The 27,997-nt window shown below is 44.4% G+C and overlaps 1 protein-coding gene across 1 annotated transcript; it reads left to right on the top strand.

The window, feature by feature from the left end:
• The first annotated feature begins 67 nt into the window (after positions 1 to 67).
• Positions 68 to 27,862, top strand: LOC139106349 (unc-112-related protein). The gene is made up of 8 exons (XM_070663054.1): positions 68 to 631; positions 22,878 to 23,111; positions 24,172 to 24,434; positions 24,585 to 25,001; positions 25,591 to 26,019; positions 26,105 to 26,317; positions 26,388 to 26,624; positions 26,700 to 27,862. Exons 1-8 carry the CDS (start codon positions 481 to 483, stop codon positions 26,898 to 26,900), a joined length of 2,145 nt encoding a protein of 714 aa, XP_070519155.1. The 5' UTR covers positions 68 to 480; the 3' UTR covers positions 26,901 to 27,862.
• Positions 27,863 to 27,997: the final 135 nt, after the last annotated feature.

Here is a 27,997-nt window from a genome sequence, read left to right as displayed (position 1 = left end):
CCGCGATTCGTGCAAGTCCGATCACGGCCAACTTTACTCCACTCAGTTTACTCCGAGCAGTTCCGAACGAACGCGGCCGGTGGGCTCGCGCGCGAAACTCCGTTTCTTACCGCCGTTCGTTCACTGCGTGTATGTCCGCGTGCGTACGTGTGTATCCCGCAGCAGAGGCGAATCCGGGGGGAAGGCAGTCGTCGCGCGGCAGTGCGTTGCGTGCGACGGTCGTCGTCGCCGAGCCGGTGGAAGGAAACGGAGCACGGTGCTCGCGCGCGCGACATGTTCGCCAGGCGTTGAACCGCGCGCGAGAAGATTCTCTCTCTCTTACTCTCGGGCGACCGAGCGCGATCGAGTGACGGCCGTAACGCGGCCGTGGTGTGTGCGCGAAACCGGACCTCCTCGCACCGATTTCCCTGCCGCAGTGACATCCGCCGTTCGGCGAAGAGGACCATAGGACACGCAAAGGGAGGAGAAGAGACCGACCTCATGTATTCCGGCATGTACTCGGATGGCCACGAGGTGGACGGCAGCTGGGTGCTGCGCGTCTACGTAACGGATCTGCAGGTCGAGAGGAGTCTACGCGTCAAGGGCGAGCTGCACATCGGCGGTGTCATGCTGCGCCTCGTGGAAGACCTCGGTGAGTATCTCTCTGTCTTTCTTTCTCTTCTTTTCCCTCCCCACTACTCTCGTCATCGTCTCCTCTCGCTCGAGAGAGAGCGCGAAATGCGACCTCCGGTTCCTCGCGCGCTAGCATCGGAGCGTACGTCGTATTTGCGTGTACCTCGGACGTGACAGGTGGAATTTGAACTTGTCGGCGGTGCTAAGGTGACGACGGCACTCCGATTTTGAAGTTGCCGGCAAAATGGCGCTGTGCAATGCATCGCGCGGCTGCACGTTAACCCTCGAACGGACCTCTGACCGCTCGATTTTATTTAGATCATATACTGGGCTAATGTGCCAGTTTTAGGCACAAAACTTCTTAAAATCTGTCTCGGTTACTGTAATTTAATGTTCTATTCGGGAGTTGATTGCGTAGCGTAGCAGGCATGTTGATCCCGCGATACAAACCGCTCGATGCAAAAAGGAATTTATTCAGACGCTTCCGAATAACGTCTCTCCGCAGAGATGCAGAAGATCAAACGTCCCACGCGATCAAAATTCGATTAAAATCAAATCGTTATGAATCAGTGTCAAATTGTTGGTTTAATTATTTTTTTAATTATTTATTAATTTTTTTATTTTAACGGAGGAAAAGTGGTAAAGAAAGATCTATCTATAATTTTGCAACCTCGCGCAAAAATAATATGTAGTTAACTTAAAAGTCCGATGGGTTTCGCCGATAATTAGCGATTTTTCTGGCAAACCGGTTAATTTTACGAGGCTGGAAACATCGATCGCCCTTGCATCGGCATAGTGCAGGTAATTAGCCGGGCTGATGCAGACGGTTTTATCCTCGTCGAATTAGCCAATTTCGATCGATTGAACGAGCCGGTTCCCGTATCCGCCCGTATACTGGGTGGTCCGTTGTTAACGACGCGGAAAATTAATGCTAGTAATTTTCACGCGGGGCTTGAAACGCGACGGTACAAGATCGAGCGAACACACATCCGTTTATTAAAAGAAAAAATTTTTTTTATGAAATAATATGTAGAAATAAAACTTAGAGAAATATTTTAGCGCACCGCTCACCTCTAACGGCCGCGAGATAAGGAACAGCTTGTCATATCTCGAGCACGACGCCCCTCTCCCTTGAGATAACGATAATCTCGCGCGAGTACTGATGTTCTTTCGTTTGCATTTTCGCGTAAAAAAAAAAAAAAAAAAATACTTGGGCGAGCTAAATCGATCCGTTAGAGCGCGACGATGATAACGTTGTGACGATAAAACATTTTTGAAGGACACTGTGAGGTGTGTGTTTAGTCTGCGAGATTTTTATTTAACCAGTTTATTTTGTTTATGCGCACATTCCGTGCGAGCGAACGGCACTTTCCGGCTTCGGGTAGGCCTCACTTCGCTGAGGAAAATAATTTTTTAACTTCTTTCTTATTTTTATTCGCGCAGGATAATTATTATTTAGACTGAAGGGATTATTACTCGTTTTCTTACCCGGCTGACTGAAATTTTTATCCCCTTAACGACTCTGCATAACGCGGAGATCACCGCTGACTCATGAATACGTTATAACGTGAGGTAACGAGTGCGAGTGCATTATTCAATCGTTTCCGCGAAATCGTCACGACCCTCGGGGGATGAAATCGTTTTCGCAAGGGCGTCGTCGAGAAAAGAAAAGCCTCGCATGTAAGCCAAGAATGAAATTTATTTCTCGCGACCGATTAATTTCTAAAAATTCTTTAGTTGAACAATGTTAATTTACCTTATTCTCGATATCAAATAATCTTCTCGTAATTAATTAGTCAATTTTATCTTGGAGCCACATCTGATTAGCATTATATCCGCTCAGGTTGTAGTATTAACATCATTTACTTAGGCTTGAGAAATTCGAGGAAAATAGTCGAATTTTAAGGGAAAAGGGCAGTCGTATATGGCGCACAGTCAGGTAGAAAAATCCGGCAGCCATGTCTTTTGTTGACTGGTCCTCTTACCTTCTTTTTTTTTCTCTCTTTTTTTTTTTTTTTTGCCTCGCCGCCGCGCTGGACCCAACAGGTTAGCGTGGCGATGCAGGTTCTCCTCTTCTCCTGGCCACGTCTCGCCGCTCGAGACGATTTCGAACCGGACCGACGTGTATTACCGGCCTACGTGTGGCTGAGCCTTATGTAAATACACCGGGTGTCCCGGAGTGCACGTAGCCACAAACCGACGTGTCGCAATAGGTCACGCGTACTTGGGCGATATTTAGTCAAGTGCCATTGTCAAAAAGAAAGAAAAAAAAAAAGACCTCGAGATTTAAAAGTATGGGCCGTTGAAAGAATTCGATGAGAGAAAAAAAAAAAGATTAATGTTGCACGAATTAAGACCGCACTCGAAAATGCAACCGCGATTTTAAAATGCCTCGATATATTGCCCTTTTAAAAGAACAATTTCTCGGGTGTAAAATTAAATTGCGAACACTTGTTTCTTAATAAAAAAAAAAAAAAAAAAAAAAAAAAGGAGGTACTCAGATAAAGCTACAGTAACGATAACGGCGAGAGTCGCGCCTACGGATCGAGATCCTCGAGTGGTCTGTCCTTTTTTAGCGACTCCCATTATTCCGATTTGTCCATTCCATAAATTCCGCGTTACAATGCGTAAACACATTGCGTAAGAGTCTTCGAAGTATCATATTTTGTTATGCAACATTCGTCGGCGCGCTGCGAAACGGTAATTTCCCATTTCGCGAAATGTCTATCGCGATTTAATTTATCGTGTTTAATTACGGCCGGGCCTGTGCTCCATTATTGTTCCGCGTTCATATGATTTCACGCTGAAGATTAGATCGCCCGTGCCCCGCGAGATAATTGAAATTCCGAGTGGGATCGGCCGCGCGGATTTAACGAGCGTTCTCGTTCGGTGCCCCGGTTGTTATCGAAATCAGTCTCGTGTAATTGATGCTCGCCGGCCGGACACGTGGTTTCGTGCCGTCGCGAAGGGAGAAAAATCCGAGATACCCGAGCTCCGGTGTACCGTACGTCAGTAACTCGACGACAAGACTGCATTCTTCTTGCGACGCTTCCGCGAAGCCGAAGTCGAAGCCGAAGCCCGGGCAATGCTGTCCGGAGCGCGTCTCCTTTTCGTCGTCGATTACCGCGACTCTCGGCTCGAAATTCGTGGCATGCGACCGTAAATACGCCGAAATTAATTAAAAGGCATTTTTAGAATGAAGCCATCGTTGTCGCAACTTTTTTTTTTTTTTTTAACTTTAAACGGTAATTAAGATAGATTCTTGAACGAGAGAAACGCAAAGGAAGGAGAGGAGAAATTGCACGCGCGAAATTTTTACGTGGATTCCCTTCGTCGTTGAAGCGACAAGCAGGCGAAGGTTGAATCCGAAGGCCGGCTCACCGCGAAGCTGTTAAGCTGAATTATCTGCTCGGATTACGTGTGCAGCATCGAATTACCGTAATTTCATATACCGACGGCTACTTTGCGCGATTGTCAAACGAGGTCGATACGTTATTTTCGCAAAAACTACCGTACGATTCCGTATTGTTGCACAATTTTTACACATTCTTTTACTCATTTCTCGAAAACTTTACGCAGGTAGTTAAAAAATCGTTTGGAGTAAAAATACAGTTTTTGGTAGATTCGGATATGTCGAAACCGGATAGTTTCTCAACTGGTTCGGATGGCGAGACTCTCTTCGAGAAAATATGCATCGTGCCACGGTGGCCTGGGCTGTTTCGCCATTTGAAGACAACGTTGTCCCGTACGGTACTTCGCGCGAGTCGTGCAAAACGCTCGGCAAGCGTCACGATCTTCCTATACGATAGATCTTAGATTTTCTAATTTAAATTCGATCGATTTTCACGACGCATTTTGAATAACAATAATTTTTATTGTCTCCCAATGCAAGATGCAGTCTCGTCGGTCGAGAAATGGCACGGGAAGAGGAAACGTTTGTCATTTCTGTTAGAACTTATGACTTTTACAGACGAAATCACGTATTGTTCGCGCACGTACGGCGTATCGTCTCGATTATAAATGAGAATGAAAGTGGGAGTGCGGCGGATGTCCCGTAAATTACAGAGCGATTTAATTCTGTTTGCACGTGATACTGGATCGTAGGATTCCGTTCTTTTCTCAGCAGGAACTTAAGAGGATTAGGCCACCGTTCTCCGAACGCTCTTTGAAAATGCTACGCGGATATTTCAGTGATATGCTCGACTTTTTTTCTTTTTTTTTTAATTTATTTATCGGCTATTTGTATTCTGCTAAGATTTTTCTTCCCGCGCGATAACCTTTGCCTGAGTCCTTGATCTTTCAAAGTCCGATTCGTTTGAATGTTTCTACGAGACGATAATTGGCATTGAATTCCATCGGTAATCTCGACGTTACAAAGATATGCTAATAACGCGCCCGCAGCTGTTACTCGCCGCTAAGGTTTGCGATAGGTCTCCACTCGATCAGTTAGCGTCGACCATGTTAATTGAAGATGACGTTAAGAATCAACTGTGTCGCTTTTATTACAATTGGACTACGAACAAACGCGTCGCTTTCAATATACGTCATTGTCAACTGAAAGAAAATAATCTTGGCCATTACGTCCAGTGGCGTTGATCTTCGGCGCAACCGAAGGGAAGGAAATGTTGCGTGTCCGTTTTCTTTTAGATTCGGGGTTAATGTTATGAATCTTATTTTAATAATAATCTTCAACGACGCACGACTGCGTTTGAAACGTGACGACTACGCTTACGTATTAATATCGTGAGTCATGAGGAGAATTCTATATGAAATTCTTTTCTCTTGACGGAGTAAGCAAACGATTGCCGAGTAAACGAGAAATGTTCTGGATAAGTAATTATATTTCTTCACTCGAATAGCCACGATCGACGCATCAGGCGCGTTTATCATCGAATATCTCTCCATTATTTATATAAAAAAATTTATATACTTCGATTCGATAGTAAATCTTCGTGTGATAAAGTGGAATGTAGGGTATGTCATATCAATTTAATTAGAAAATTTTTTTATTTTTCAACGCGGACACTTTTGGAAATTTAAATTTAGTTCGAGTTACGCGTCGGGCATGTAACGGAGAATTTTTTTATTTTTTAACACGGGCACTTTTAGGAATTTAAATTTAGCTCGAATTACGCGTCGGGCATGTAACCGAGAATTTTTTTTTTATTCGGAAATGAATAATAGTTTCACCGTGAACGCGTGATTTCACGCTCCACGTGACGAACGTGCTGATTTCGTAATCGCGCGAGTGAATCATGCCGCGGTAATGGCGCAATAGTTGTTCCTTCCGAATAATTCGTGTACGAGGAACACTCTGTACGTGACCGAGAGTCGTGGAATCCTCCGGACTGAAAATATTCGAGATACGACGATGAGAGGCTGGAATGATTCGACACGCGCCGAGCGGATGAGGAAACGGCGACGACGGCTACTTCGAAAAGCCTTGACCGAGTGACTTCATTATTGTGGTTTAACAGCACGAAGGATGAGCCTTATAAGTCGACGCGAATTCTCAGTGATTAATGCGAATTTAGCGGCGGTAAAAATCCTCGGTCGTCGATACGGTTCATACATAATTTTGCAACCGTAAACGTAAACCTTGCATAAATAGACGATTTAAAAAAAAGTCTTTCGAATATTTCGAAAAGTAATACGACAGAATTTTAATATTCTTTCGTTCTTGTAGAGCTATTTTTTTCTTTTTTTTAACGGCGATATCCTGAAAACCCGACACTCGCAGAATAACTCATGCTTTTCGCTACGATCGAAGACGCGGTATCGTTATCCTCGAAATATGCGCGATACAGATAGAAATTTTTCCCGGGGACGACTTAGAATCCCACTTAGCGTAGGTTAGAGGACGACGAGATCAAACAGACCGCACCCTCGTTAATGTGTTTCTTTTTACGTCTAATGTCTCGAGAAATACTTGGAGCAATTGACCCACATCCTATGATTATGAATTTTTCTTGGGAACGACGTTGCGAGGACTCAACAGAAATTGTATTCGTTTCAAAAATATTATTTACAAAAAAAAAAAAAAAATAGAAAAAAAGAACCGAAGAACTCTCGTGCTCAATTTGCGTTGAACAATCGCGATTAGTGATTTCTAATTTAATTATATTTTTTAGGAGTCTAGCAGAAAGCCCGCGCAAATGACACGTCGGTTCAGAACTGGGTTAATGTAGTAAGATAGACATTTGAGCTTTATTATCAGTCCCGCCGGGCTCGTTGGAAAAAAATATCACCGATCGAGGTCGGCGTCGGCAAACGCTTTTATGAAATAACAGTAAGACGCGTACATTACCCACACATAAGTAGTGGAACGCAGGTGGCACGATATGCCGATCCAGCGTCATTGGAATTCTCCTCATTATGTCACGACTGATTAAACGTTGTAACTATCTATCGAGGGGCGTAAACGCTAACGGCCATTCTATCGCGGCGATCCTTGATAAAATTGAATCGTGCGCTCGTATCGATTCGCAAGTTCTTTCGTAATCGGTTCGACTCGCGGGGCTCGAAAGCAACGTAAGCTAATAATTTACCCCGCGATTTGTATCTCCGTCATTTATCTTGCCAGCCAGAGTGCATACGCGGAGCATGCAGTTTCGTTGATCGCGAAGGGGACCGATGTGCGAAAAGTCGACCGTCCTGCTAGTTGATTCGATGGAATAACTACCGACATCCCCGTAATTCATTCCGTTCAATTAGACCGTCCGTACGTTCTTATTCAGCTGGGAGATGGAATAATGGGATTATTTACGGATATGCCTATCAGAGCGCTTCTTCGGTCAACAGCCGAAACTAGTAACCTTGGTCCACCTGATATCGAAAATCCTATTAAAAAAATATATATATATATAAATAAAATAAAGTAGTATCCGCATAATGAAGATCGATAAATCTAATGCACAAAGAAATAGTGCTCGTACCGCTGAATTTATTTAAAATACATATTTAATATTAATCCGATATTAAAATTGCGAGATGAGAAAAGTTAACTGTTTATTATTCGAGGCACGTTCCTTCGCGTGACCAGTGATCCGAGATCGGTGCTGCAGCGTCGTGCTTCGAATCTATTTTCTAAAACGAAACGCCGGTCGAGCAGTAAACAGCGCTGTCGCATCAGATGATGATTTAATAGGGGTCCTGACCGACTTGATCATCCTTCGCCGCCCCAAGTCGCGCGTGAGATATAGATCGATTCTTGCCTCAACACGCACGCACCGCCGACGTTCGTTGGCCGTTCAATAACGCGATGAATGTGTTTTCTGTCACATGCTTCGGCACCCGACGCCAAGCATAACGTATCGAACCGTTGCTATACGGCCTATAACAGTCTGACCTTACCGCGAGCAATGACTTGAAGTAGCCAGAAATAAGTAAGAGAAAAAAAGAAAAAAAAGAAAATGCAGGCGGGCAGTTAAACCCCGTCGTATCTCTCGTGCCGCAATTGGCAAAAATATATTGATAAAAATCGCGACGTGAACGTCTACTTTGCGCTGGGGTATGCACTCGATCAGCATGATCGAGCCTCCCACGCCGGCGGATCATAGTATATCCAGTTACTATTATCATTATTATTGCTTTGAGAGCGTCGATCGAATCTCGATCGGGGTCGATCGTTCGTTGCGACAGCAAACCGTGGTCGTTCCGGCCGATGGCACTCGCTCGTGCACGACGTTACTTCGTTTCTTTTGCGATCGCCACGGCTGTACGGGCTTGATGTGTACTCTCGAGTTTCATTCGAACGAGGGCACGAGCTCCGCGCGAATTTGCCTCGCGGATGCCCGCGGAAATCAGCGTAAACCGATTACACTCGGCAGGTGCGATTAATCCCGGCCCGAGGGAGGTGCACGGTTTTTTTTTTTTCCTTAGAGGCATTATCAATAAGAGAGAAATAATTCTCCCGGTGTTTCGCGGTCGAAGCTCGCTGAAATAGAGCCCGAGTCCCTGAGTCATATGGTATCGTGTTTGTACGTCGCATAATCCCGCTTTATCCGGCGTCCGTCCATTAAGACTCGAGTAAAGGCCTCGACTGCAGTGATACAGCAAACAGCCGGGAGTTGCTCGCATTTCGATCGCAAGGCGCTTAGCCGAGTATCCGTAGGCAATCCCGGCGTGACTCCGCTAATTATACCGATGCCGGGATGCTAATGTTGCGGTTGACCGGCGCGCGTCAGGTCGCAAAACGCATCCGCTTGCGGATTAACGTGGAAACGATTAGACGTCGACGAGACGGTCGTTACGTGTCGCGATCGCCGAAATCGCATTAAAAGCAGGAAGAGGATGACTCACGCGAACGACTCCGCATTATGTTCCTTCCCGTTCGGTGTACGGGGCGATTTCTGCATATCATGGGTTTTTTAACCGAGAAAACCAGCTGACTCGCCGACTTCCGCCTTCCGGAACAACTCGTCTCGTCCTTTTCTAATTAGCTTTTATATTAAAAGATTAAAGTAGCATCTGATACGTTTGCCATGTAACTTCGGTTAACTCCTTGATGGTCTTAAATATTTTATCAATTGCGCCAGTTTTTGATGTAATTTCGCGACGCATTCGTCGGGCTTACTTTTTGTAAACGATTACGTCACCCACCGTTTTCCGCAATAGCGATTGCCGTCTTTTTAAATTGACGGATTAACGTTTTACTTTACGACGTACGATCGCGCAGTTGCGTCACGATTGTTACTCGACACGACTGTTTTTCGCGTTAAATAACCGCTCGCCGAGACCCAAAGTTTCGCGAGTAAAAACGGCACGGTGACTCAACGTTCGCGATTTTTACCAGCGTCTATGCCAATTGTTGCGCGCGTGCAGCGAGGCCAGAAATTCAAAATCTCGAAATCACTTTCTTTCAATTTTAATATGAAAGTTCACGAAAACTGTTCGTCTTTAAGTCGTGCAAGGCCACAGGGAAAAAAAGAAAAGGGATTTAAAATGAAAAACGACTGTAATTTTTTAATACGAATTACGAGGATTTATTTTTTGACGGAAGTTATTCTTTTAATATCATTGACGAATTAACGTTGCTGCGCTTCCAAGAGTTAACTCGAAAGGATGCAGCTATCCTTGCTTGCGTGCGTAGAGTAGCGCGCGAAATTGCGCCGTTACGTGAAGAAAGGAGAAAGGAAGATTGAGACAATGGTACATTGTACGGGCATTGGCGGGAATACACAGCGCGGTGCAGCGCGCCGCATCCGTTTCTGATCTCTCACGCGCTCGCTTACGCGGGACGCGATTGCGTGCGTGCGTGCGTGCGTGCGTGCAGAACGTTGGACTCGATACCGGGTTTAAAGATAGCTCGGTGACGTCAGTGGTGCCTTTGCTCCCGAACTGCCGCTGCTGGCACCGGATATACACCCGAGGCCTGGAACTCGCGTCGATTTTGCTCGTCCGCGCGAATTTCATAATTTCGCCGGCCGCGACGCACTCTGACCTCGTCACGAGCCCGCGAATTTTGCCATTCGTCCCCCGCGGAATCTGGAGAACGCCGCTCTCTATCAATTGCGGCAGACGCGAGGTTCCAAGCGAAACCTGAATCGATACGCGAATTCGATCGAGCTGCTCGATCGACGTGGTTTTATCTCTCGGAAAGGAAACGTATACCGGATCGCGCGCGAAGCGGCCGCCGCGGTTCGCGCTTAAAGTGCACTCGCGCGACGGATGCACTCCGCGACGCGGAGTGCCATTACGGTCGACGTTGAGGAGTAACGTCCGCCGCGTAATGGATCGGTCTTGCGAAAATAGCTGCCGCGACTCGGGCGAGCAAACGCGCGAGGAAACGACGCGGCTTAACGCATTGCGTCACAGCGAAAGAAAATCTCACGTGACACTTAATCCGCGGGTATATATTATACGTGCTGAGATTTTAATTGTTTCCGTGCGCGAAGATTCACAAATCACGTTGGCAGAAGCATCTCTGAGAACCTCCAAGATTTCGTGGTATTATTTATGCATATAGGCAATTATTTTAGGTTGTTCTTTTTTTTTTTAATTAAAATGAATAACTTAAAACGTAAAAAATTAAGTGCCTTGTTAAATCAACGCGCTTTAGGCATTTTTGGACGACCGAATCTGTCGTCGCGAAGAGGAAAACGACGCATTTGAGTAAGAGAAAGTATAGTCTTGTGTACGCGAATTATCAGCCTGTGCTAATATTATGTCTCGCAATTATCGCCCTGTTGCTGGTCTTTATCTTATCGCACACTTCTTTCACATTAACGCGGCTACCTGTTGGTTTCACCTTGTCTCGCGGAAAGTAATTAGCGTGCAATCTAAATCATTCCCTCGCAATGATCCACCGTCGAGACGCTCGCTCGTGATAACACGGTTTTCCTCGTTACGGGATCTTTTTTTTTCCGCCAATGTTCGCGAAAGCGAAATCACTTAAATATCTCAAAAAAAAAAAAATACGCTTGGGACTTACGGATAAATTTCTTTTCTTACTACGTGATTACAGTAAGTTATCTCGGCCATTTCCGCGATTTTGTTTCACATGAATTGTTCATTAGTCGCGGCGAACTCTCGCCTACATTCGCCGTACAAAGGCCTCCTTCCATCATCCGCGGCGTCTATTAGCGCGTAACTAGGTGTACCGACGCGTACATTATCCGTCTACCTGTATGGGGTCCCGATGTGTGGGCGAAACTTGTCTCTCGCGCTTTCCATTCACTCGGACGGACGCCTTCGTGCCCATTCATGGCGCTTCTTCTGAGCGTCGAATGCTCTGGTTCTCAATTATTTAGATTCAACCGTTGAAACTCTTTAATTAGAAATTCCATTACGTCAAATTTTTTTTAACGCGTGCTTGTTAAATTTCACGTTTCCGTTGAAATTTATTCTCCCACTTTACACGTGTCGTTTCTCGTATACGATGCAGAAACACAGAGCGGGCATCAAAGTGTCTCGGACAGAGAGAGAGGCCTCTCGGCGTACACGAATCGGAGTGTTTATCGGTTAAGGAACGCGTGGTTCTCGTATGAAAGGGATCCATTCATATTAATCGGAGTGCCGCGCACATGGAAAAACGCTAGTGGTATCGCGTAATTACTGCGGCCGACCTACGTATTAATAAACGCTCGCAGCGAACTCACGGAATCTTGAATCGAATGTCGCGGAGGGAACAAAGGGGCCATGCACGCAATCGCACGGTGTTATCATTGTTTCCGGAAGTAGTCGGCCGCGCGATTATCAAACGCTTTACGCGTTTTTCTTCGGCCAATATGAAACACCGATCGACAGCTTCTAGTATTAGGATTCGTAAAGTTGCGACAAGTTCAGCAAAGTCCTGCAGCGGAAACACCGTTTACGGGGAATGAGAAGATCTCGCATCAGCGGAAGCTGACAGTACTCGGCGTTGAATTAAAGGATACGCGGAGCTGATACGGCGACCGATATCCTTGCGTACGCACACAAGCGCATTATTTCCTTCCGCATAATTGCAGTTTTTACTTCGCGCTTTCCAGAATGAAAATTTCAAACGTCTATCGCAGTCGGATGCGACACACGCGTGACTTATCGCAAGCATGTATCTTAGCGTGACGAGATAGACGAGAAATTTAATCAACTGCCCGAGATAACGGATTGCCTGAAAAATTCCCGGAATAAAATAGCTGTGCGGACTTCCGGGGAAATATATTTACCGAGATTAGGAACCGGAGCGTTGAAGCATCGGTCGATCGGGAGGCAAAGTAAATGGTGATCATCGCGTTCTCTTCGATCTCTAGCCCCGAGCCAACTTTCGCGGCACGGGTATATTCAGCGACGTTAAAACCCCTTTCTCTTATTGGTTCGTGGCTAGATTATTATCTACGAGACATTACGCGGGGTCTTTACGAGCTGCGTGTTTTACGGCGCGTTGTCAGCGTTCGAGGTGCAGTTTCCTCGTGCAACGAAAATCACAGAAAAGCGATTCGAGCGATTTTTTTTTTTCTTTCACCGCGAAAAACGTCCGGCCGTGTTACCGCAATATTTTATGAACATGCGAGTACATTGCCATTTGACAAACTTGAGAGTTTATTTTATTTAAAGTTTGAAAGAATGGAAAGAGGAACGGCGCGCCGGAATTACATCCCGGAAGCGCGAATTCGACGCGGCTCGGCTATGTCTCATTACCGCGCGCGTTTCCCGTGGAACGACTAATTGCACTTGTCCCCCTATCCAGACATTTTCCCCCTCGATCTCCCCCGCCTTTTCCGCTCGCTTTCGCACGCGGAAAACGGTCGACCTCCCCTCCTCGGCACACCGGCGATCCGCTCGGAATACCTTTTGTGACCGCAGCCGAGGGTGAAATCGATTTGTCTCGCGATCGCGCTTCGAATTCCCTCGCACCCCCGCGGTGCGACCCTTCTCGCGTGCGTCGAGGGATTAGGATAGTCACAGGACCCTGAATGCATGCAGGCAACGAGAAATGTAAATTCAACAATAGGCTTTAATCGTGGGCGCGATATCCGACGGATCGTAAATATAATAAAAAGAAAAAATATTAGCAAAGGATTGTTAATTTTCTCAAAGTGAATTTATCGAACGCGCAGACGGGATTTTTAAAGAGCTGTTTTATTTATTTGAATTACATCGAAGTGCGTGAGGATTATCATCGCCGGCTACTAATTAAGTCACGTGTCTACATCGTCGTGCGTGCACAGCCAGGAATAGATAATCGTGAAAGTATATTTCGGTAGCCTCGTGTAATAAACGGCAGGAGAAACATTCTTAAAGCAGTCTTTTACCATCTGCCAAGTCACCTTTTTAAGGCGCACGCGGCTCGGAAAATTTGTTTGAAGAAGAGATCCGCGACTGCTATCACGAGCCTCCAATAATACACCTCCATGACTTGCTAGTCGTCCCCCACCTTCGACAGGAACTTCCTTTCTATAAATATACTTACTGTGACCCAGTTTCCCGGGGAAGGACCGAAGAAAAGGAGAGCGACAAACGCCATAAACCAAATTTATCATACGGCGCCATATTCATTCGAGAGTCACTCGGACGGTTTTGGAAAAATCAAAAAACGAAAAAAAAAAAACGCGCCTGTGAGAGAAAAAGTCACGCAACTATCTCGCAATCGTTCTGCGAATTCTCGTTAACGCCTCACGAAACTCCTCTCCCGTATCTCGGGGCGGTATTTTACAAAGAGTCACTCAACTAGTGCATCCATTAGAGGGATGTACTCTCCCATGTTAATTAATTTTGTCAATCGAAATAAAATCCCAAGACAAAACTTTTTTTTTTTTATATATATATTTTATTTTGATGAAACATACATTCATATTTTTATCGAACGTAAGCTAGATTAATTTTATTTATGAGAAATGCATCAATGTCCGCGGGAGCGAGATTCATTAATTTCGAATTCGAGTATCGCGATTTTGTCTACGACGGTCGACAGGCTGTCCACCCAGCCACCGGGAGGTCGTTGTTCTGACATTTATTGTCCTCTGTTCCGCCCCCTCCGTATGTCGCCCTCCGCTCGCTTTTGCCGCCTCGTTCATCTTCCTTCCTCCCTTTGTGGGACTCCTGCTTTTTTTTTTCCACACGTTCCTCTCGTCCCTTTCTCTCTCCGACCGGCACTCTCAACCGTTCCCGCCGTCCCTCGTCATCCGTGTAATTGTACATGTGTAGCTATTCGCTCACACGAGTTCTTCGTTGTAAAATTCTATCGTTGCTATTATACTTCTTTTGACGAGCCTGAAAAAGTTTTATTTATTACAAAAGAATCTCATTTTAACATGCTGACAATTGTGCGGCGGCAAACACAAAAAATAACGAAATATCAAGATGTTCAGACATTTCAAAGAAAGCTTTATTTTATTTTAAATCCCGACTCTTGGGATTTAAATACTGCTGATTTGTTTCTACTTATTTCGTTAAAACACCCTGGAGATTTTTAAACGCGTTTGCGGCACGCGCGCAGTCTCGGAGTTCTTTAACTTCGTTTCCTTATGTTGCACACCGTATGGCTACAACATATGGAATGCATTTTTTGCGTAAAGCAGTTTTCCGTTCACTATGGAGGCGGGTTTCTGAGGACCGCTACGTTCAGCGCAGAATATGAGTACGTCACTGCAATATACATAGGATTATGCAAAAGCACTTCCTGCAATCTTTCATCTCGTGATAGCACGTGTGGGCGACGCGTACACGAACGTCCCTTACCTGAATCTAAAATCGAGTCCGTGAGCGTAATTATTACTCACGCGTCTTAACATAAACGATTTCGATTTAGTTTCCCTTTGTTTCCGCTCGAGCAGATGTTCTACAAAGAAATTATGGCAGCGTTGATACTTCTATTTAGGATTTAGAACCGATAGAGTTTTTGTATCTTCTTCAAGCAACTTATAAAAAGGTTACTCCGAGTTATATTTCAGATAAAAGTTAACAGATCACTTCGGAACAGAAAAGAAGTTCAATTGAGTCTATTGTAATTGAAAAACGAGCACGTTCTCGAATGAGGGCTTAATTAGAAGCGATTAATTCAATAAGTAGCGTATTAATTCGAGTCATTCGATGAACTCCGTCGAAACGTCGCGGGTCGAACGCAGTTATTCGGGAAGCCAAATAATCGATTTGACAGAATTTTTAATATTTATCCAAAACGTGTTTGAAAGAGTTTTTGGATTTTCTCTAAATTATTGCGAAAACGTACTGTACTGTTTGTTGCCGTAAATTGTTAAATGCAAAACGGTATTTTTCAACTTTCAATTTTAGAAAAAAGCGAGAGCGAAGGCGGGCGCGCTCTGTAATATTTAATAAAAATAAATTGTCGGTGAAGAATTACTTTTTAAACTTGGTTCCCTTCTGCAATAACCAAGTCCAATTGGTCTAATTCGTTAGACACACCCGCGTATATCGGCCCACGTTTTCGTCGGCGAGAATCGATACGTTCTTGCATCGTTATCTACGGTCACCACCGCTCGCTCTTTTGGTATCTTCCCACCCAGGTACTCGTGTGTTTCCAGCGACGCTTCGCGTCCGTGTCTGCCAACATCTGGCGGCGTTACATAATTCTCGTTTAAGACGTCAGTGGCAATCTCCCATTAGATTTTTTTTTTTTTTTTCTGACACATGCCGAACATCTTTCTTCTTCCTTCTATCCTCTTTCCTCCTGGGTGCCTCACGTGAAACTGACATATTGATCATTTCACGAGGACCGAATATCGAACGCAAGGAGTGTTCCTGACCTGATTCCACATACTGCCGGTAACTTCCCACGCTTCAGAAGTTTCATTATGTAGTCTTTTTCATACGTGATCGAAGATCCCTGCCCTCCTGCTCTGCTCGTTAATGGCACGTTACCACTTTTGCCGCTTTTATTATCTTTTTACGTTCGTCTGGTTTTATTCGACTTTAACGCTAACGAGAATTATAAGCAATAATAAATTTTCTCTTAACTTCAGGTTGTAAACTTGGAAGTAAAGGGGAAAACATAATCGCGCTGGTAATGCCTATCTCGAAGTATTAAAGCAATCCTGTAAATACGTACGCAAGTTAATTAGCTGAAAAACCTGTCGGAATTGCTGACATTTTGCGATAAGACGTTTGCAGTAAGTTCAATTATTGTCTATCGCTGAAATATTGCGAATTACAGGGCGGATCTTTGAACATTCTACTTGCGCGATCGCTAAAGGCGATCCTGCCTACTTTAAATAACAAACACGCGCGAGCTCCGATTAGATATCTAATGCAAGACAGACGTTACTGTGTATATCTTAATCTTATTGCGCAGATCCCGATTAGATAGCGATCACTGGAAAATATTCTTCCGCGTTCTGCGAGTCCGGGCTCGCTTTCCATTCTCCGTCACTTAACAGGGAGAGCCGGAGAAGAAAAAAAAAAAATATTAAGAGAGTTTAATGCTGCTAAGTAGACGTTGAATGCCGAGAGTGAGTTCCTGACAAAAAGAACGTAATAATTATAAAATTATTTATAAACTTTGCCAATGACAGATCACTTACACCCCGTTTCATTTCTTTTCTTCGCTGCGCTATTTTACTGCTTTTGATGTTGCCGTCTTTTATTTAAAAAAAAAATCTGATCGCTAATCAATGCGTAGACTCTGGAAGAATGAACGGCGTCGGAATGAGATCTAAGAATGACGATAGAGATGACGGCGCGTGCAATGGAAACAGTTGCCGTGGCCTTGGCGGTAATTAAATTCAACATACATATTCATTCACGGAGGAAGTTTATACAAGCAGCGTCATCGTCGTGCCACACGTTCTTTTTCCTTTTTCATTATTTTTATTCACAAATGGCCGTTACGCGATTCGCGCCGCGGCGCCGGATTCTTTCGTAAAGTTCTCAATGCGGGGAACAGCGATCGCGATTTCGGAATCACACCCTGCTTGCGTTAAGTCCAAAAAGCTCCGTAGCGAATGGAAGAAGGGACACTCGCGGTGTATTTTTATCAGACTCGTGCCTTCCGGTAAATTCGAACGTGTCCGTTATTCCTTTACTTATCTCGGGTCTCTGACGGTGCCAGGGAAAGAAACGTGGGAAACATTTTTAATCAGATACCTGTTGCGTGCATAAGATCTCTTGATGACGGTGATACCTACCTCCAGCATACCAAGAAAGGAAAGGATTCGCTTTGCACTCCTACGTGCGCTTAAAACCTCACTTTCGAACGCCTTAATAGTATCCCCTTGAGCCTAACCGGAAAGCTAGGGGTATCCAGATCGAGAGATAAATCGAGATAATTTTCAGCCGTTTTCTATTCCTTGATAACGAATTGTCCCGTGCATTTTACTTTCATGAATAGTAATTTCAATGCACGATGATGCAAGCTGCATTAAACGGACACCTGTTGCACGCGTCTGAGCTATCAATCAATACCACGTGACACCTCACTACGTAGCCGTACGGAATAAAGTTCTGTCTACGATAGGAAAGTCCGTGGCTTGCATCCAGTGAAAATAAATTTTGCATCACAAATTAAATGACGTTAATTCTATTTTGATTAAGTTTAATTTTTACTCTGCCGCGGATCAGCGAGATAATTCAAAAGAAAATATGCCCCCGCGCGATTGTTTTGCTTTCAGTTACGCGGTAATTACGTCTAATTGACCGTCCGTTGCATGTCGCTCTTGTAAAATTGCATAGCGTGTTATGCCGTGCGATTACGCGATTCCCAGGAACGCACAATGATATTTCTCGTGGGTAAAAAGCCCATTTTCAATCCTTGAACGAGCACGCTGGTTCACGGCGCCAGGGCACCATCCTGTTACTAATTGCTTCAACCTTGCACTCGTTTTATTTACCAAAGGTCCCTTTCTAAATAAAGAATAATGACAAATAATGGCACTGGAATAATAGACAGTAATCATAAAATTTAGGTAATATGAATTACGTGGTGATTAACCGAACGGTATACGGCGAACGATGCGAAATTGTATCTGGGTAACGAATTAAATGAAGATTTTCGAATAGATCTCTGGCACACAATACCGTCACGAAGTTGCCTTCCCAACGCCTCTTTACGAAATAAATTGACCGTTTCGCGGCCGATCTCCCATTTCACACTCGTATTAAATTACGAGTGGTACATATGGACCATCGTATCGCGACGTTACAAATGGATTAAAGTGAGTGGAAGTCGCGTCTGAGTAAGCGCTTATTTTAGAGCAATTAAGCCAGAGCGTATGAAAGCAAATGCTTTTTTTTTTTTATTCTTTCTCTTTTTCTCTCTCTGTCTTTGAATTTCCCTTCGCCGTATGTTCTCTGTGCTCCACGCAGCCTCAAAGCGGAACTTTGTCTGTGAATCTTGTAATTAACTTTTTGTTCATTAATTTGGTCAAAGAAAGCTTGATAAAATTAATTTAATATCTTTCTACTACTTTTACGTTGAAAAGAACGGTTAATCAAATTTTTTTTTATACGTGACATATATGTACATATTTTTCTTATATTAATTTTATTGTATACTCTTCATGGAGCACTGTTGTATAATACAGTCGCAGGAATAGACGATAAGTATCGTGGTATTATTAAAATCGCGCATTCCTGCCGTTACGCCACTGGCGACGTAATCACAACATCAATCAAAACGATTGCACTCCCTCCGTTCCCCCGCAATTCAGTCGCTCGCACCATGAAAATCCGATTATGCTACAAGGCGATACAAGGGGGGATTTGATTTAAATAGAACTCAACGCAACAGGTTCGCCAATTTGCATATCTCACTCGTTCGCCGTCGACTGAATAACCCCCGGGTGTTAATTGTTAATACTTACGTTTCCAGTCCAGGCAATTTGTTAATAAATTCTCGAACAAGGGCTGCGGGAATAATCCTTTTTTTTTTTTTATTTATTTATTAAAGAGCGATGGCAAAAAGATCTGGTTTTTTTTCCCCCTCATTTTTTAAACCTCGAGTTTGCCATTACTCTTTACTTGGAGATTTTATACTTAATGCTTTGTTATTATTTTTCCGATTCCAAGGCTTTATTCCGCGATTCAATTTCATAGCTACTTGCGGCTCCGGCGTTTATAAAATCGCAAAGAGAAAGCGACGCGGTTAATCGGGCGAATAGCCAAAAGGGACTGAAACCGTACTCTAGTCTCAGTACGATACTTCGGCTACTGCTGCTTGTATACTCGCGTCTTTGTACACCGTAAGAGGGTGGCTCGACAACGTTGAAGCATGCCCTGGACTTTGAAGTGAAGAGGGACGAGAAATACGAGTGGCGAGGGGTACTTGGACAACGCCTTCGTTCGGGTGCGAGTCAGACTCGGATTCAGTCTTCGTATTTCTTTCCCTTCGAGCGAAGAAGTTGCTCGACCATATGGCGGGACTTAAAATACCTCAGAGAATTTTCGCAAATGCTGAATGAAGATTTGTTGCGTCACGAAAAAGTTATATTTCACGATATTATATCATAACTAATCGCGTTACCATTAATTTGTACTATTCCATTTTGCAGTTAATAATTAATAGATCCCATTCGTTAATATTATTCGAATTGTTATATACACGCGTAGTTTTTCTACATATCCAGCACGTGATATTTTAGCAATGTATAAAAGATAAGATACAAGATATCACGTAATATCATACATGCTAGTCATCGGTATCTCGCGTTCCAATGGAGCATATAATTTAAATCTTTGTTAAATAAATCAGATAGCAAATACAAGCTTCTGATTTTTTTTTTTGTTACTCTTTTTTGTTTATATCAATCAAGATAATTTATCCACACTTGACATTTGTCTGATAAATCTCGACTGAGCTTTATTTTAATTCTTAACTTCGTGCTACGATAATTTGTCGAATCTTTTATCGTGAAATTCACCTTCGCGCGTCGCGCAACATCAGAATTGCTCCACGTTGAATCTGCGGCATTTTACCCCTTGATTCACCCCTGAGGTAATCTTGCCCCCTTTCCTCTCAATCTCGACAAGCTCGGTAGCACGTGTCCCTGCAATCCCCTTTTCTGGTGTTGAATAGCTCGCGTCCCTTCACGCGAAATATGCAGAGGACCAGGGAATGTCGAGGAGGCTTCTCGCATTTCGCGCTGGAATTCGCGGCAAAGAGGAGAAACAGGAAGGAAAGGGGGTGGGGGGGGGGCAAAGAGGGAGAGTCCAGCTGTCTTTCCTTCATTGCGTATCACTACAAGTGCCTCGTTATCGCGTCATAATTTTATATCCCGACTTCTATGCAACGTGCATCGCCGAAAGGGAAAAAGGGGATGTTGGGGCGCCGCCACGTGCGTACGCCGCTTTGTTCCCTTATTAAAGCCCACCCTCCTTGCACCGAGCCGCGTTTGTAAACGCTCCTTCGAAGTTTACACAGGACGCACGTGCCCCGTAAGCCTTTCGTCGTTCACAGCGGATGTTCGTCCACACAACTTCGCAATACCGCCGTCGGGGATCGGCCTCCTACGAGACTTCCATGGCCATGTGTCGGCCAGAAAGCCGCGCCGTATTTTCGTCCGGCCTGTTTCAGTTTCCACGTTGTTTTCCCTTTCCGTCAAAATTATTTAATTTGTCGAAAAAAGACCACGCTCTGCGGTCTGGCTTGGCAATCCGTCACGTTTCTGGCAAAAGATCAGGGAGTCGGCGCGCCTGTCGGATTTTCCTGACGAGAACCCTCGCGACAGACCCTCCAGACGCGAAGATGCTAAAATAGGGTTCTTGTATCGGGAAGCCGACCGGTTCTTCCTCTCGTGGACCTAGACTCGACTCGTGAACCGCGTCCGGATGAGCTCTTTCCCCGCGGTTCTCCGACGACGTAACGAGAACAGGACGGGCTCTGCTCCGTACTTGAGATTTTACGTGTTGGGTGTCGCGTATGAAGCCCGTCATACACTTAAGAGAGTATTAATAGGTGCGGTGCGCAAATATCGCGGTCGTTGCTACCGAAACGTGCCACGAAAGCAATTCGCACACGCGAGTCGAATGGTCTAATCTGCATTCAGCGGCGTCTCCATTTTTACCCTCCGTGATTGCGTATTCATCAAACCTATTTGCTCACTTCCGACTCTTTCTCTCTTTTTTTTTTTTTTTTTTCTTTATTTTATACTTATTTAAAGTAACGCACATTGTGCTACCTAATGGCTCGCACTTGTTCCTCCCCACGTAATCTCTCGACGTTATCTCTCAACTCCCCGACACCCCCGTTTCTTTTTTTATTCCGACATCGTTTCGACGACGCATTTCCGGCTACGGGAACACGACTGGTCGACCGTAGAAACGTGGCTTTCAACCGTTTGTGTGTCACGGTGCCGCTCCTAGCGGTACGCAATGTTTGTAGTACATCGGTAAGTTATTGTTATGCGACAGCTGTTTTCTTACGTCGAGCTTGTCCCGCTTGCTCTTTTACTTGAGGATGTAATGTCCCTGTTTACGCATTAATCGACATAATTAACTGAAAACGAGCGTTAATTTATCAGAAATAATTTGTCATAGGAGTTGTATTAATTTTTTTCTTCATGATTTTATACATACGCATGTAAAGCGCTCTTTCCTCTCAGTCTTCTAGTTGCTGTTATTATTCTTTTATTTTTTTTAACCATAACTATATTTCTCTAGCTCGCGTTTCACGTAACGATAAATCACGACCTCGCGGTTGATATGTTATCATAGCACGTGCCGTTGTTGTCAGCTAAACGAGAAAAGACGCAGATGGTATCAGAAAGGTATAGACGACAAGAGGCGAATCTGTTCTTCGTCTTCTCAACACGTGGGCGAGTCCGGGAGTGGCTGGGCTACCTTCGAACGAAAAACAAGCTGTTAACGATCGAGCGGTTCCGAGATCCGCGAAATATTTATAGATCGCAGCTGCGATCGCGATAGATCCGGCGAAGACACGAATTTAAAAAAGAAACGATAAAACTTTATTGTGATCTCGCGGGGCCCGCGGCGACGGCCGCGAATTCAATGTTCCGAGGTCTACCGGCGTTCTTCGTGTAAATTTTTCTAATTAGGTTGTAATTGCGCTCTCACGCGCGTTTCCTCTCATCCGTGTCCAATTTCGGGATCTCCCTCGTGTCCCGGCCCCCTGCGCGATGCAGTCCCACATGTCCACGGCTTAATGATGATTTTAAACGATGCTTCCCGCCCTCCCTCCTGGGGAGACCCGCATCCGACCACCGGTACCCCGAAATCGTTAAACCGAGCTCGTAGGAAACGCGCAAACAGCTGTGAAAATTGACTTTTCGGCGAAGCGTAAACGCCCGGTGCCGCTCCGTAATTCCGTCGACGGATGTCTCATTCCCGCCGTGCGAGAGAGCGGTCCCTGCGGTTTCGACCAAGGGCGAAAAACCCCTTGGATTCACTCGGCACCCTCCTCGTCTTCGCGCCCGGTTTCGCCACTGAGCCCTTAAGTATATTTACTCGGACGTACATAAACCTTGTGCTCTCCGTTTCAGACGCCCTCGACCGACGGATATAAACTCGGGGTTTCCACACTCCGTGAAAACAAGATGATTCTGCCAAGTGTAACGTGATAGTTCTGATACTTAAGTGTCCGCAATTAATTTTACGAAATCACGAAAGAAAATAGCACGGAAAATTATTGAAATAGAATAAAATAGCGACGCAGATGCCGGATATTAATATCATCTAATGGCTGCATTAAGTACAGAGTTAAGTTCTTTAAGACATTTTCTGAAATTAGGAGACGATGATACATTTGTTCTTCACGCGGCACGCGTAACGTGCCGAGTCCAGAATCAGGCGTTGACTTCTACGAAACTTTCTGAATTTCGTGCAGTAGAGCGATCGTCGTCCTTTTTTTAATTTCCCATTTGTTCTTATTGTTACAGACATCGCGATGGACTGGTCGGACCACGCGCTTTGGTGGCCGGAGCGGAATCACTGGCTCACCAGGACGCGCAGCACCCTGGACCAGTACGGGGTGGCGGCGGACGCGCTCCTGCACTTCACTCCGATGCACAAGACCCTGAGGGTCCAATTGCCGGACATGCGGTGCCTCGACTGCCGCGTCGACTTTTCCGTCAAGACGTTCAACGCGGTCATCAATTTGTGCAAGGAACTCGGTGAGCAGCGGATCCATTGACACCATTTAAGGAGTCGCGTTCGAATCGAGCCTGATGCGAGTCAATTAAACTGGCGCGGCGGCCTGCCATCGTTAACTCGAACGAACGAGAGAAAGAGTTGAAAAGAATGTCGCACACGTCAATTTGTTACAGATTGTAAAAGACACGTTCAAAAAAAAAAAGAAAAAAAAAAATTTGGCGTGTATTCGGCGTCGAGGAGAGAATCCGCGTCAAGGAAAACGCGAGGGATACTCCGGGCATATATTTCGACACGGTATTACGTAATTCGTTTTGCAACAGCGGCTTGGTCGTTTCTATGATTATTCGAATGACTTTACGTTGTTCGTTCGATGACGAGCCGCCGATTGGGCAAGAAATCTCACCGAATTGCGAAATCGTCGCGTTCTCAGAGCGCCGGGAGTACATCTGCGCTTTACGCGTTTATTATCGGGACAGATAAATGGACGGGAGTGCTTTCTGTCGTTACAAACGCATCGCAACTTGAAAGTGGATGAGCGTGTCAGCGGTAATTAATATTGCAGCGCGGCAACGTGAAATGGAAGGCGATAAGCTCGCCTCTGTCACGCGAAGGTCGCGCAAACCGTCGTCGTAACCGTCGATTTTGCCGGGCCTTGCTTTTTAATCAAGGAAGTGGGTTAACGCGATAATTCCGCGAGGATAAAACCTGACTCGCGAGTAGGAGGAAGTGCCGCCTGAGATACAGGCTTTATCGTTCCGTCGATGACCCCAAAACGATTCCGCGTTCGGGAAACGTTGCGTTGTAACGTAGCTCCCGACGATCCGCCCGATTTAGCTCGCTACCGTTTACACATTCCGTCGGTGGCTCCAATCACTAAACGGACACCGATCGGGGTGTCATATTCATAAATAGACTCCAATGCATTCCACGCGATCTTGATGCGTCAATTACTCCCGTAAAAATATAGAAAATGAATGTCGCGATTGTTTCTACGCCGCCTTTGCTAAGGCGCCAGTCTATCTTTCTCTTTGATCGGCAGACTTGACCAACGCGGGACTAATTAACAAATTTACATTGCAGGCATCAGACACCCGGAGGAGCTTTCGTTCTGCAAACCGCTCGAACCGAACCACCTCAAGTACAACCTGAAGGATCTACCGGCCAAGAAGAAAATCGAGAATCAAAAGAACGGGCACTGGCCAGCTGACACGAATACCTTCATACCGGCGAGCCAGAGTCCCAGAGGATCCACGGGAAGTTTAGATCAATCGAGCCCGTTCATGTGCGCGCCGATCACGCCCAATAATAGAAATCATAGCACGCCGATCAGCTCTCCCGTCTCGGTACAAAAAATACTTTTCAATCTTTTCGCTTCCATTGTATATTTTTACACGACTAGATATGTAGAATTATGAAATTATCAATTGCGTTAATTACTTGTTTTATTTCATTCGTTTTGCTGTGCACTTTACAAACTTAACGCTTATTTTTAGCATACGGGCACGTGGAAAAGGAACAACTCATCCGGCTTCGGCAGTACTGGTTCCTTCAACGCGAACAACAGCACAATGAGCCTCGAAGCGTTGAACGGCGGCCTAACGGAATCCCTGGCGCAAAGTCCGACGTCAATCTCGCCGGAAGTACGAGTGAAATTAATCAAGCCGAAAAGCCTAATCGAAAGGGCGAGGATGAACGTCGCCTGGCTGGACTCCTCCCTGTCGATCATGGAGCAAGGCATTCGCGAATTTGACACGCTTAGGCTGAAGTTCAAATTTTACTCTTTCTACGACTTAAATCCGAAGACCGATGCGGTGCGCATTAACATGATTTACGAACAAGCCAAGTGGCAACTGCTTGCGGAGGAGATCGATTGTACCGAGGAGGAGATGTTGATGTTTGCGGCGCTTCAGGTAACGATCATGTTCCCGATGAAAATAACACCTCCGTCTTACCAGTCCATTAACAAATATCGTTTAGGCTTTTAAGACGTTTGTAAAATAAGCTGTCTAATATAAAATATTAAACGATAATAAACACTCAGGCGTGGTGCACGCGGAAAGTGATATGGAAATTTTCTTATTAAATATATGGCAGTTGCAAATTGCGCGGGCGGATAAAGACATTAGATGCATTTGTATCTCGGTTTTCGATATTCTTTCCACTCTTTGTATCCGCACAACCCACCGTACCGGTTTGTTCTTGGCCGCTCTCGATATATTTATGCTGCTCTGTCGCGAGGGAGGAACCCCACGCGGTGTATAATACATGCAAATAGCCGCGTCCTTGAACCGATTGCTTCGCCCAACCGGTGCTCCACCACAGCCGCAATGCCGTCACGCGACCAAGAAAAGATGCGATCATCTTGCCTCGACCCACAAAATATGTTTTGTACCTCTTACACGCTCACTTTCTTCGTCGCCGTGACAAGCGTTGAGCAGAGAAAGAAAAAAAAAGAATAAGAAATCGACAACCGATATTACTTATGCCTTTCCGTTTCAGGTACAAGTGAATCTTCAGGCAAGTGTGCCGCAGCCCACCTACGATAGCAACGGAGCGTCTTCGCCTGTCGAGGACGACATCGATGCGGCTTTAACTGACCTGCAAGTAACTCTGGAGGGTAGTAACATCAGCAACGGGCCCAGCGATATTACGCAGGTGCCCGAGCTCTGCGATGAGCTCCGTTTCTTCAAGCCGAAACGTTTCACATTGAAGGCCTTCAAACGTTATTGGTTTACGTGTCGCGATCTCCAACTCAGGCTCTACAAAAGTAGAGAGGAGGCAGGCGGTTCAGAATCACCGGTATATGTTATCAATTTGCGCGGTTGCGAGGTCACGCCAGACGTACATTTATCGCAAAGTCGCTACGGGATCAGATTGGAAGTGCCCAGCGCTGAAGGCATGACCGAGATGTGGATAAGATGCGACAACGTAAGTTCAGCTTATGTTAACGTAGCATGTCGTTCAAGCACTATTTTTCAAACTTTAATTCTACCGTAATTCTTTATTATTTTAGGAACAACAATACGCAAAATGGATGGCCGCGTGTAGATTAGCCGCCAAAGGCCGTACTCTCGCTGATGCGTCGTACGAAAGTGAAGTCAACAGTATCATTGCTTTTCTACAACTGCAGAGGCCCGCGCCCGCACCGGCCATCAATCCGAATGCCTTGGATATTATACCAGAGGATTACGTCGCGCCGAGATTTGCAAAGAAGTTTAAAGGAAAGGTAACAAATCATTTATATTCGAATAAATAATGATTTAAATTACGCATTTTGACACTTTTTTCCCCCGCAGCTGGTTCAGAGGATCTTAGAAGCACACGCCAATGTTAAAGATCTGCACCTTGTCGAAGCGAAGTTGAATTATATCAAAGCTTGGCAATCTTTGCCAGAGTACGGAATTTCGCTTTTCATTGTACGATTTACAGGCAAAAGCAAAGACGAGTTGCTAGGTATCGCCAATAATAGGTTAATGCGAATGGACCTTCACAATGGTGATCATCTAAAAACTTGGAGGTATAATACTATGAAGGTGCGTATTTACTTGTACATTTTTATATATAAAATAAGTTTTCATGTAGATAAATTAACGTAAATTTTTTTTTAGGCATGGAACGTTAATTGGGAAGTAAAGCACATGATGGTACAATTCGAGGAAGAGAATATTATTTTTGAATGTCAGTCAGCGGACTGCAAAGTTGTTCACGAATTTATAGGGGGTTACATCTTCTTGTCGATGCGCTCGAAAGAAGCGAATCAAACACTAAACGAGGAGATGTTCCACAAGTTGACCGGTGGATGGGCTTAATCGAATATAAAAGCGAAACGGATTCTAACATATTCTGAAAAGCAATGAAATGCGCTCGATACATTACATGCATCGAGCTCGTTGCATGCCTATTCAAAGACCAACAATTTTTGCATGCTGGTTAACACTTGTAAAAATATAATATTTAAATCTGGTCGTATTTATCGTGTTTTAACATTGTATGCTGTAAATAGAATATTATATCCCTTCTACTTGTAAACGAAAAAGTTTATTTAGCGATCACAATTATTTTTATTCGGCAGAAGACTACTTTTGAAAAATCTTTACCGATATATTTATTATTAAGAAAACTTTGACAATCATCACATGTTCTTTTCAAAGAAAAAATAATTTTTTTTTATATTTTTACAGTTTTATAAGTAAATAATATCTGCAATACTTTTACAAAAATGAAGATTATACTTTTATACGCAATTTTTTTTTAGTTAGAAAACTCTATCATTGAACAAATAGAATTGAATCTTGTAACAGGTACATCAAGCTCGCACAAGTAACAACTTACGAAACATATCGAGAAATGTTCGATAACTCTACTTAACAAAAACAAATTTGTTAATAATAACGCAAAACTATTTGTAGTTTCGGTGATTTACACTTTATACATTACGCCTATCTTGAAAACATTAATTTTAAATCAATTTTTAAATTATCATGATCTTTTTACGTTGTATAAAAACTTATTTCTTATAATCCTCCCTCTCATATTGAGTGTCAGTATCACAAGGTGCTATACTAACCGAGAACTCGACTTCACAACGCAAGAGATCGAATCGTGTAAATTATTTGTTATTTTAATGTAATTAGAGGTAGAAGAAATATATCACTTATATCGTTATATTACATTCACAGAAGATATCTCGTTATATGTGTATGTAACCAAAAAAAAGATTATAGTTTTGTATATTAATAGGTAATAACTGTACAATAAACTTATTAATGTATTTCTCAGCTAAATTATTACTCTCGCAACTCTCTGCTCTCATCTTATAACTCGGCGATGTTACCGAGAAGCTGTAATAACTGCCGGCGATGCCGCGAAAGAATAAAGGACAGACAGTGTGTAGCTATGGCCTTTT

Source organism: Cardiocondyla obscurior, linkage group LG11, assembly GCF_019399895.1.
Source record: "Cardiocondyla obscurior isolate alpha-2009 linkage group LG11, Cobs3.1, whole genome shotgun sequence".
Classification (NCBI taxonomy): Eukaryota; Metazoa; Arthropoda; class Insecta; order Hymenoptera; family Formicidae; genus Cardiocondyla; species Cardiocondyla obscurior.
The sequence above is the reverse complement of the archived record's forward strand: the minus strand, read 5'-3'. Positions and strand labels throughout refer to the sequence as shown.

What these genes read in the sequence shown, in the direction of transcription:
- LOC139106349 (XM_070663054.1), top strand. Translation starts at nt 481, where the DNA reads ATGTATTCCGGCATGTACTCGGATGGCCACGAGGTGGACGGCAGCTGG. An exon ending in CGATCAGCTCTCCCGTCTCG is followed by an intron (nt 24,435 to 24,584) that starts GTACAAAAAATA and finishes GCTTATTTTTAG; the next exon opens with CATACGGGCACGTGGAAAAG. An exon ending in CAAAGAAGTTTAAAGGAAAG is followed by an intron (nt 26,318 to 26,387) that starts GTAACAAATCAT and finishes TTTCCCCCGCAG; the next exon opens with CTGGTTCAGAGGATCTTAGA.